Source organism: Anabrus simplex, chromosome 13 (assembly GCF_040414725.1).
Source record: "Anabrus simplex isolate iqAnaSimp1 chromosome 13, ASM4041472v1, whole genome shotgun sequence".
Taxonomy (NCBI): Eukaryota; Metazoa; Arthropoda; class Insecta; order Orthoptera; family Tettigoniidae; genus Anabrus; species Anabrus simplex.
The window spans coordinates 85,781,468-85,794,059 of record NC_090277.1 but is presented as its reverse complement, the minus strand read 5'-3'; the positions used below and the strand labels follow the sequence as shown (position 1 = coordinate 85,794,059).

At 40.2% G+C, this 12,592-nt stretch overlaps 1 protein-coding gene across 1 annotated transcript in view; it reads right to left on the bottom strand.

Moving 5' to 3' along the window:
* The window catches only part of LOC137502885 (uncharacterized), a 41,658-nt gene that overhangs the window by 27,639 nt on the left and 1,427 nt on the right, over positions 1-12,592 (bottom strand). The window contains exons 2-3 of the mRNA XM_068230064.1: positions 10,305-10,469; positions 4,141-4,269 (exon numbers count right to left, since the gene is read on the bottom strand). Coding sequence (XP_068086165.1) covers positions 4,141-4,269; positions 10,305-10,469 — 294 coding nt within the window. The remainder of the gene's footprint in view (positions 1-4,140; positions 4,270-10,304; positions 10,470-12,592) is intronic.

Genomic DNA, 12,592 nt, shown 5'->3' with positions numbered 1-12,592 from the left:
AAAATTTTAATGGAAATAGTGGAGTTTGTGTTGGAGGTAGGAGAGTACAGTGTATAAGATTTGCAGATGATATGGTTGTGATGGGAGGAAGCGAACATGAAATGATACAAATGTTAGATAAACTCAACATGAAACTAGAATATGGAATGAGAATTATTAAGACCAAAAGTATGATAAATGGAGGAAAAGGTAGAAGTTGTCATTAGTATAGGGGGAGAAGAAATAGAGCAAGTCAGTAACTTCAATTATTTGGGAAGTATGATCAGAGATGATATGTATTGCACAACAAATTAAGAAAAGAATTGCCATAGCAAAAGAAGGCTTTAGGGCAAAAAAAAATTTGTGGACCACTAAACAAAGATTTGAGGAAAAAACTTGCTAAGCGTTACATTTGGAGCATAGCGCTGTATGGCGCAGAGACTTGGACATTGAGAAAGAAAGATGAGAAGATTGGAGGCACTAGAGACGTAGGTATGGAGGAGAATAGAATGAGTGAAATGGGAAGACTGGGTAAGGAATGAGGAGGTATTACGAAGAGTTGGAGAAAAACGAAGTATGTTACAAACCATTAGAAGGAGAAAAATGAACTGGATCGGACATTGTTTGAGGAGGGACTGTTTACTGATAGAAGGAATGATGAAAAGCAAACGAAGAGGAAGGAAAAAATATCAAATGTCGGACATGAAAAACTTGGCACAGGACAGGCAACAGTGGAAGAGGTTCATTCCATGACAAGACCTGCCATAAGGCAGAATACCTAGATACAGTCGAACCTGCCCTAACGGACACCTCCCTATACGGGCAATTTTTCTCAGAACCGATTTTATTTTACATAAGAAGTGTTAAATTGGCCTCATTTAAGCGAACACCGCGAACTCCGGACATTGCCATTTGTCCCGCCCACTTAAGCGGACACTTTACACGTTGCAGGACAATTTATTACGCCGGAACACATGTCATCCGTTCTTTTGAAACTATTCTGCAGACATAAGGAAATCCCTTTTGAAGGTTTGTACTATTTCGAGTGCAAGGGGAGAGAAGGTATATCGGAATGCAGTTCTACCTAGTGGTGTATAGGCCTATTCCGAGAATTCTTATTGCCCAGAAATGCTGCCAGAGACTGTTGACTCAAGTTACCTGGGGATTTTCTTCCCTTCTTACATCATTCTATACATAACTCGGATTATCGCTGATAAGGTCGAGCTCAGGTAGTCAACTTGAGAAGGGAAAGACTGCACAGGCGCTAATTAGTGAGACAGAAATACTGTAGCATTCCAGTATTCTGTTAAACATGAGTAACAAGGGATTTTTTCACGAAGTTGTAATGTTTGTAAATTATGTAAAATCACTTATAATAGCTCTCTATGTAATACTAACACAGAAATGACTTAGAATAATAAAAATAAGGATGTGTATGCTTATATTTAAGGTGGATGTTCTTTGCCTTAAAATGTTCGATTATTTTTACAAATTTGTTTTAGCGGAAACCTCCCGTAACGGACATTTTTCCTCGGAACCGACGGTGTCCGCAGAAGGGAGGTTCGACTTGAGGTCCAGGGCTGGCACCGTGTAATGGGAGTGCTATCTCTGTGGATTCTCATTATCTTTGTCCATATGACTAGAGCGGCCAGTTCAAACAGCAAAATGGAGGTCAACAGCATTCACGATGTTATTTCGTTCTTCAATGAGGCAAATGACCATGTTATAGTGATGTGGCTGGAACTCTACGGAAAAACAACTAAGGACGCATTCAAGAACTTGGTGCTGCACATTACAGAGAAATATCGTAAGTACCACAAAAATGATTTTTGTTGAAAGAAAAATAGCATGATCCCTGGACCAATAAATATTTTTTTTTAATTTTTGTTCGAAAATAGCATGATCCCTGGACCAATAAATCACTAGTCTACAGAATTCTTATGTACATTGGCCATAGCTTTTTGTCGCCTATTAAATCTTGCATATCGCGATACAATTCAGGAAATAATGTGATTGACAACTGAAGCAATGAAACGAAAGCAAAGATCTTCAGTGAACACAGACATCACACACTACATTGTTGAAAGTGTACGAAAACAAAAGACGTGTTACTGTGAGCGTAGCACGAAAAGCACTTGTAAAGTAGTAAAGTAGGTATACACAATATTCTCCAAAAATAATATTTATCAATTTACCGCAGATTTTAGACTTCAACTGTGTAAAAGCAATTATGTTCCATTTGTGACAAATTTTACAGTGACATTTCGTAGATAGGAATGCGCGATGTACCCGTTAAGAAATATCAAGACGAGAGAAGGAACATCTTTTACACTGACGAGTCATGGGTTAGCTGTTCTTAGGAGCATTTTGATTACTGCTGTTTTCTGTAAGACCGCATTAAATTTTTACTATTGTCTTTTGTTAAGCGATACGACAGAACAGTAGTACACCGCGTTGCCTGGGAAAATTTAATTGCGGTTTTCGGAGACGCCGAGGTACCGGAATTTAGTCCCGCAGTTCTTTTACGTGCCAGTAAATCTAGCGACACGCAGCTGACATTTGAGCACCTTCATATACCACCGGACTGAGCCAGGATCGAACCTGACAAGTTGGGGTTAGAAGGCCAGCGCCTCAACAGTCTGAGCCACTCAGCCCGTCTGGGGAAATTTATTAAATGCAATTAAATGCATCCTTCACCCTTCGAGCCCATAACAAATAAAATAAAATTATTTGTCTATTTTCTCCGCCGATTTACCTTACACTTCAATGCTGAGGATTTTGTGTGCCGTAGTTTACCTCTGATTCTGTACAAACCAAAAATAGCCCCTGTAAACTCCCCGCCCCCTTTAGTTCATACAAATAATTTGCAGCTTAGTTTATTCCGCTTGTTATCTTGAAGTTAAATATTGAATTTCACACATTTATGTGCCGCCGTTTCCCCGTGATTGTGTTGCGCAGAGCCGTTCGATATGGCAACCGTGTTATAAGAGCAATACTGTTTCCTTAACGTGGAATGAACCATTGTCAAAATATGGTATAAGTGCAGGATCCGCCGGCAACGGGCGAACACCAAAGAGAATGCGTTCCGCGGCTGCTGTTCGTGGGTCTATAAAGTTTAGGTTTGCAATCATGGCGGATAATTCGAAGGGACGTGCAGCGACAGCTAAAATGTATGAATTATGCTCTGGTATATTTGGCTGTTTGAGAAGACTTACCCCAATTCACAGGCACTCTAGATTGGGTTAAGACTTCACTAGCTGGTTCGTAAAAGAGACATTAACGGTCCGATATGTTGCGGCTGACGTGATGTGGCTAAAACTTGACGAGTACCGGTATGAGGTACGTGAGGCAAGTACGAAAAGCACTGGTCTGGTTTGGTCAGGTCCGGCTGATGGCAAAACCACTGGTTGGGGACAAGCAAACAAACCCCCAGATTAGGCGCGGCCAACAGGCCTCTAGCTAGCATCCCTTACTGCAACAATTGTAATACACCGAAAACCACTTATAGTGACAGGTTAGGTCGTGATCCACCGAAAACCACTGATAGTGACAGGTTGCTAATTGAGCGGCTGTTATGACTTCAAATTGTTTCAACAACCATTCGCGAAGGAGTGATTATGAAGTACCTTTTACTGTCCTACACTATGACGCTGTTAAATCTTAGTACGGAGCAGCAAATCAAAATTTAAAAAGAAATTGACGAGAATGGACAGTAGACCTAACTGAAGTGCGATATTTAAATGTTTAACTTATACTGTAACGTGCCCCTTCACATTTTTTCCAGAAGGGAGCGCATGGTTCCTGAAGTTTGAATAAAAAAAAGAGTAAAATGAATATAATTACCGAACGCAAATACGCGTAGTACTTTTCCACACCAGATATAATTTGTGTAAATATAAAAATAACACTACCTGCTTCCCAGCTATGGTAATATTTTCTTAAGTTCCAATTGGACCAATCTAACAGAAACCTAGGCCTATTCCAGGTTTCAATCTCATCACAGCGATAGTTTATAACTTATAACTAAGCAATTAGCTGAACTGGCAATCTAAGATTAACGTGGAGCGAAAGTTTAGTCTTCAACAATTAAATTTAGATTATATTCAATCAATTATCTGAAGACTAAAACTATTGTTAATCTGAGCACATGTATAGCGTTACCTGAATACTCTCGAGGTCGAGACCGACTTCTAGCACTTGCCGAGTTAGACTGCGAAGCCGCAAACCGACTGTGGGACGCACGTGACGTTCCTCCCCTTCCTCCGTATGCTGCTCGTGCGCAAGTAGCGCCTATGGGTCCAACTCACGGCCTCTTGGATCCAAAGAGAATGCGGATGGGCCATCTGTTGGCTAGCGATGGGTCGAACCAGTTCATTCCTATGAACTACTTCACTCATTCACACTCTTTACTGTGAACCGTTCAAATGAAGTAGTTCGTTCATGAAGTAATCAAGCCTGATGAAGCTGCTGAGTATGTCGTTCAGCAGCGACTTCGTTCACAGTATCTCACTCACTCAATAAAGCTTCATAATACTTAATAATATTACCAACAGATGGCAGAGCTATGTAATTATGGACCAAATAGCTTGCTTGCTTACAGCATCTAGATGATGGTTGATAGGGACAGGAAAAAGATAAAGATATAATGATAGAAGGAAATACATTTAATCTAGGGGCATCTTATTCACAGAATGCACTCAACAGTGCCTTTATCTACCACGTGATACCTGTTTTAGCTGTACTCTGGCAGAAGACACCAGGGCATGGGCGCCCGCAGGATCTTTTCCAGGGGGGGGGGGGGCACATTAACAATTTTCTTGAATATAAAAACCAATATAACGTCAGCAACATTAAATTGTTTACAGAAACTTCCAGTTATAACATATGCTAGATGACTGTCAGTAATTTCAGTTTATGAAATAATCTAATAATAATTAAACAATTGAACATCAACATCTTTAGAATTCCAGGGGGGGGGCAAGTGCCCCCCCTTGCCCCCCCTTGCGGGCGCCCATGCACCAGGGTTACGAACATTATTCATCATAACATAGGTGATATTTTTTCCTCTTAAAATTCAGTCTGAAATAGAATCAATATGACTACCTACCACTGCCATAAATATCTATTTATCTACCTTGATGAATCTTTCATATAGTTATTCCCCTGTGGGGGGGGGGCGATAGAATAACACCTACGGTATCCCCTGCCTGTCGTAAGAGGTGACTAGAAGGGGCCCCAGGGGCTCTGAACTTTGTAGCGTGGGTTAGTGACTATGGGGCCCTTAGCTGAGCCCTGGCATTGCTTCCACTTATTTGTGCCAGGCTCCTCACTTTCATCTACTCCATCCGACCTCCCTTGGTCAACTCGTGTTCTTTTCGGACCCCGACATTATTAGAGCACTCGAGGCCTAGGGAGTTCTTCATTTTCACGCCCTTCGTAGCCTTTGTCTTCCTTTGGCCGATACCTTCATTTTTCGAAGTGTCGGATCCCTTCAGTTTTTTTTTTCTCTCTGATTAGTTTTAATAGAGGGTGGTTGCCTAGTTGTACTTCCTCTTAAAACAATAATCACCACCACCATCACCACCAACTTTCGTATAGTGTGCTGTCACTAACAAGTAGCTCTCATTTTTAATTGAAGTCCACCCATCCATTGTCAATACAACCGCTTCTGCAGACGACATTGAAATCATAACACAAGCCTGCAAAGTGTTGAAAGTTTTCAAAGATTGTACTGAGAAAATGAGCAGTGAAAGACTGGTCATTGCATCAAAAGTTATACTCCTCATTCCGTCACTGAAAATATGGTGTTGCAGATTCGCCAATAACTCTGAAATTCATGGTGATGTGAAAGAGATGGCTAGTGGAAGAGCTAAATTGTCATACTTAAAGCACTCTAGGAGAGACGATTCCAGCTTCAGGTCATTAAAAATGATGTAAAGTCTGTTCATTTTGATTTATTATTTAATTAGTCTATTCCCCAAGTGCAGTTTTGTTTAATTAATTAAGTGTTGTGTATGAGATGAACACTCCTGCAAGGAAGATACTCTTTCGGCTGTGGATTCAGAGCACTTTTTACTTCCAGATTCACAAGGCAAGCATTTTATTTGCATGTCTGCTGTGCTCACTCTGTCGGGTTGTCAGTGTCTTCGTATATATCTTTAATGGTGTAATAAAACAATTGACAGCTAGGATGGGACTGGGAGTAAAGGATGAAATGAATGACGTAGCTAGTCAGAGGAGGGAAGAGAGAGAGTGAGCGAGCAACAGACAAATCGAATGAGTTGTGAATGATATGAAGTGTTTGAACTACCAGTTCTTTGAAATTGAATGGTTAGTTCATACTTCATACGAGTGAAGGGTTCATTTTGAACGACTCATTCACGAGCTACCCATCACTACTGTTGGCATTCAACCAAACTATTGAAATGGCGGCAATGGCCGATGTGAAATTCAGTCGCGATCTATTTCCTTGTGAATGTAAATTTTTACCACGTTCTAGGTTCTTCTTCCTATCGATTGGCATATACTCATACATACATACATACATACATTATCATTAAAGACTGTTATGCCTTTCAGCGTTCAGTCTGCAAGCCTCTGTGAGTTAACTAAACGTCACCACAAATCTTCTATTTGTGGCCTCATTTAGTTCTCCAAGGAGTCCCTCGCCTGTCAAATGGGAGTGGGACACCGTTACTCCCATAGGTCCGAGGCTTGCTTAAAATATACTCATTTAAAAAGTAATGAAACTTATCACCTGGTACATCAACAGTTTCCAGAGCCTACATCATCATCATCATTTTACAGTTCCAGTTTCACGGGTACTGTTGGCGAGCCTCTTCCATTCTGTCTTATTGAGATACGTTCTGTTGTTAATGACGTCCTCCACTGTCCTTCCCTGATCTGCAATGTCTATCTTTACGATGTCCATCCAGTGGGTTCTTGGTCTTCCCACCATCCATTTTCCTGCCACATGTCTCTCCAAGTTAACGCATGCTGTCCTTGTTGGCTCCATTCTCATAATATGCCCAAACCACCTCAGTCTAGATATGCTGACCCAATCTAACAATGAAGTAACAATCCCAGCTTTCTTCCTTCCTAACCACATCATTCCTTAACTTGTCCAGTTTGGTTTTTTAAATTGTGGACCTAAGGAACTTCATCTCAGATGCCTGCAACCTTGATGAGTCTTTCATAGTGAGGGTGCAGGTTTCAATACCATAGGTTATGGTGTAAGAAGTTTGATGATTATGGAATGAAATTGAACCGATCAAAAACAGTAGCATTGAAAATCAGCAGACATAATACAGAATGCAACATAAAAATACAGGACCACCAAGTTGAAGTAGTACACCAATTGAGTTATTTAGGAAGCGTAATGGCTAGTAATAACAGAGCTGAGATAGAAATAACAAACAGAGTAACCAAAGGCTATAACTTTTACAGTATCGTTAGACACCTACTATGGGATGAGAAGGTCCCACAAAGAACAAAAATGACCCTGTACAAGTCATATTTCATTCCCATCCTTACATATTGTCTGGAAACCTGCACACTAACATCAAAGGATTGTAGTAGGATTCAAGCCTGTGAAATGAAATTTCTTCGAACTGCCCTCTGAAAGACACAACTTGATCACATGAAAAATGATGAGATCTGATCTAACCGAGGTCTAAATGAATCGATGGAGGAAAGACTTAGGGCATCTAGACTTAAATGGTTTGGGCATGTTAAACGAATCAATAGCATAAGGTTACCATGTGCTTATTTGGAAAAGAGAATAACAGATAGAAGACCAGCTGGAAGACCAAGAAGAAGAAGATGGATGGACCAACTGAGGGAAGACGTGGAGAGAAGAGGATGGAATTGGGAATTTGTCATGGACAACAAAATCTTTTTGAATAGGCAACTTTGGAAGACGATCTAGATTTGAAAATTAGCCTGTAATCATATTATATAATTGGTAAAAATTGTGCACCACTGAAATTTAAACCACCAGCCACCACTGCTCAAATGTTATTGCTGAGTCTGTGGGAGGTGACTGTGGAGGCCAATCCTTGAGCCACAAATTCTTCCACAGTGCTGCCAAACATTGCCAGTGTTGAGATCCAGTTCTTGAGGGATATTCATCCTGAGCAACACATGCTCTTTCCGAGCAATTCTCTTCTCAGTTGCAAATCTCTGGCATTGTTGTTTGAAGTTCTTAGAACCTTCGTGGATAAGATGAAGCCATATCAGGTGGTTAGCTACTTTTTGTTTCCCATTTAGTAGTATTGATGTGGCAATTCTTCATGTCTGACTTTAGTATGTCCCTGAACTTTTTTTTTTTTTAAGATAAAATTCTAAAAGAATTTATTGCATATAGTCCACCTGTTCAATACAAGTTTGCCATTTGATAAATGGTGTGTCTACAAAGCTACATAGGACATGTTACGACCTAGCCTAGAGGTCATCATCAGCTAAAACATCATCATCATCATCATCATCATCATCATCATCATCATCATCATCATCATCATCATCATTTCCCATTATCCAGCTGTAGCCAGGTAGGGGCAAATATTGTTCCTCTCCACTTTCTTCGGTCTTTCCACCACTCTTCCTCCAACACTGTATCCCAGTCCAGGTTTCTTTCTCTAATACTGCGTTGGATTATGTCCTTCCATCTCAGTCATGGTTGACTGCAGCATCTCCTTCCTTGCATTTGTATTTCCATCACTTTTATTTGGCATTCTTTCATCGCTCATTCACTTTGTGTGCCCAAACCATCTTAATCGGCTCTTCTCTATTCTATCATTCATTTATTTCCACTCCAATTTCTTCCCAGATTTTCTCATTCCTTATTTTGTCGCTTCTACTCTTCTGTATCATACTCCTCAAGAACTTCATTTCGGCTGCTTGTATTTGACTCTCATCCTTCTTTGTCATTGTCCAAGTTTCTGCTCTGCAAGTTGTTATGGGTACATAATACATCTAAAATACAGCTGAAATAACATGAAAAAGAAAGATATGTACGAAAAACACTTGAGATAAAATACAATCAACAAATGCAATGGAAATGTGTGTTTAAAATGTATGTAGCTTCAAACTTGGATGAATTTAGTTGTAAGTGTGGGTCCAACCATATTTAATACAACTATTGGTGCTTCATGACTAAACAGGGGTCCCGGGTTCGATTCCCGGTAGAGTTGGGAATTTTAACCATCATTGGTTAATTTCGCAGGCATGAGGGCTGGGTGTATGTGTCGTCGTCATCATTTCATCTTCATCACGACACGCAGGTCGCCTACGGGAGTCAAATCAAAAGACCTGCACCTGGCAAGCCGAACATGTCCTCGGACACTCCCGGCACTAAAAGCCATACACCATTTCATTTACAACTATTGGCTGGCTGGAGGAAATACTAAAAAATTGTGAAAACTGTTAAATGTTGTTCTATTTGTCATGCTTCTGGAAACAGAATGAAGTTTTGAAAAATCCGTTACATTTCTTCATGGAGAATACAAGTATAACCAGGATCTAAAAGTGAAAACACAAAGCCGAGTATGTGTTCATTACTTGAACCTTTTCCTGTTGTCCACCCTGGTGTTCATGGCCACCCTTCAGTTGAGCGTACATAATTTACTAAAATCAGGCATATAAAGTCAATGTTTCATGATCATAGCCTCAATGCTGTTGAGGCTTCTTCCAAGATACTGATGTTAGTTTGGAGATCTTGCCATTTCCGTAAGGATCCTCCTCAGACAGCGCTGATGATATTTCTCCAGGCACTTTATGTGCCTCCTGTAAGTGGTCCAAGTTTCACACCCATAAAGGAGTGTTGGTATTACAATAGCCTGGTACACATAAAGTTTTGTCTGAGAACTGAAAGCCTCTCTATAAATACAGGGTGAATGTTAACATTTGTAATAAGCTCTGAGGTGTCCCTACAAACATATGTACTAGATCGCGGGTGGTAATGAGGTGCAGATGTGGCTGATGGCCACTACCATATTGATGGTTTTGTCGTCAGTCATCCGTTTTGTTTAACAGGGCAGTATGGGAGAGATGGCATCAAAAACTTTCATAATACACATATGTGAGCAGTTGAAAATCCCCATGGTACGATTGTCGCTAATCATCAACAGCACTTCGGATGCAATGTGGTATGGTATTATCTATGAACAACTGACTGGCCCCACACATGCTACCCCTACAACTGAATGGACTAGCGTATCTAACTTTCTTGAGGGACATGCTACCTGTGCTACTCAAACATATACCCCTAGCAGTTCACCCCACATGTGAGTTCATACAAGATGAGGCTTCAGCACACATCAGTTTGCCTGTGAACTTGGACCATATCTTCCCAGGATAGTGGATCGAGCGTCGAAGTCCAGTCCATTGGCCTGCCCAATCTCCTGACCTGAATCCATTAGACTTTTATCTGTGGGGACACATGAAAATTTTAAAGTGTGGTGTACGTTACTCTGGTTAATGACATCAGCGACCTGAAACAGCATATCAGTAACAACTATGCAGCTGTTCAACAGGACCCAGGTATTTTTGAATAGCTTTGCCAGTCCATGTTGAGGCAGATACCTGAAATGAAAATGCGGGACAGATGTGCGATCGATGAAATCAACGGGCTCGTATTCTAAAAGTTATAAATTCATTTCAAAATGGTATGCTTATTATTACGTTGGCATCATATTGCAGTATGTTAATGCATGCCTTAACATTTATACACAGTACCGAGCAAGTTGGGTCATGTAGCTATGAGCTTGTATTCGGGAGATGATGGGTTCGAACCCCACTGTCAGCAGCCCTAAAGATGGTTTTCCATGATTTCTCATTTTACACCAGGCAACTGCTGGGGATGTAACCCTTTTCTGTCGCATCGTTACCGTAAGACCTGCCTCTGTCGGTGCAACATGAAATGAATAAGAAAATAAATTAGTTTATTTAATTATTCATACCAGTTCTTTCAATATATTTTCCATTTCTCTGAAGTACTGTTCACAGTTTTTGTCATTCTTAGCAATTTCATAAAAATCTCTCCATGACACTGAAGAAAAATTTACAGAAATGAACAGCTTAGACTTAATCAAGTCAATAGAAAATAATATTTCTCACAGCTGACAATTTCACGCAAACATGCAGTGGACTCGGATTACCTCAGGTAGCTGTCCGCTATTATGCATCTTATTTGCCAGGATGGACAACCCAAGAACTGCAAACAATAAAATGAAAAACAAATTTTAAAATCTATAAACTCACACCAGATAAAGAAACCAAGGAGTGAAGAAATCTATTCTCTTTGAAAGAAATAAGAAAAGCTCTTGGTACTTGTCAGAGGTGGAAACACTGGCACATTTCTCTTGAGGTTCAAAATTTGGGACAATTGCCATCCCAGATAGGAACTGTCTGGGATGCGGGACATTTAACATACGATATTGCAGATGGAAGATAAGGAAAACAAGATGTCCATGGCAGAGATTGAGTGGGTCGCTAAAAGGATGAAACGAGGCAAGGCAGCTGGAATTGACGAGGTCACTATAGAAATGATAATAGCAGCAGGAGCAATTGGTCTACAGTGGTTGTATAGACTCTTCAGAGTGATATGGAGAGAAAAGACTCTTCCAGAAGAGTGGACAAAAGGGGTCTTTATACCAATTTTCAAGAAAGGAGACAGGAAGAAATGTGAAAATCACAGCGGAGTGACACTGATACCTCATACAGCTAAGATCCTTGAAAGATTCTTGGATCATTTGATCCAATATTTACATTGCATGAAATGATGCAAATGTATTGGGAATATGGAAAGGACATGGTAGTTATGTTTCTAAATATTGAAAAGGCACATGATAGTGTCCCAAGGAATTTGGTATGGAAAACATTGACAGAGGCACAGATTGGGAATGAAACAATGCGGATGGTAATAGCATTGTATCAAAATTGCAAAAGCTGTGTTAGAACCAAAGTGGGCCAAACTGAATGGTTCAGAGTTGAGACAGGTTTAAGACAGGGAAGTGTATTGTCTCTCTTACTCTTCATTATCATGGATAGAATTCTACAAAGTGTCAAGGAGAAGATGGGCAAGCAAGTAAAATCTATGCTCTTTGCTGATGATATTGTAGTTTGGGGAGATAATGAAGAGGAAGTACAGACAAAAGTTGATTTATGGATTGAGAAAATAAGGAATTTTGGAATGAAGATTAGTGCTGCGAAAAGCAAGACTTTGATCATGACGAGAGGTAACAGAAAATCTAGGGGAGTGATCAAAATAGGAAATGAACCTCTTGAAGTGGTGAAAATTTTTAAATATTTGGGCGGCATTGTGTCACAAGATGGAAATTTGGATGGAGAAATTGATTTAATTGTGTGTGTGTGAGAGAGACATTGTTTGGAACAAAGAGGTGCCAATGAAGTGCAATAAGGTTTTATACTCATCTTATTATAAACCTATACTGACCTATGCTTCAGCAGCCTGGACGTTGACTAAGAGGAACAAGCAGCTGAAATGAGGTTCTTGAGGAGCTTACAGGGAAAGACAAAACGAGATAGAATACGAAATGAGGAAATAAAGAGAAGCGAAGGAGTATGTAAACTTAAAGGAGAGATTGAAATAACA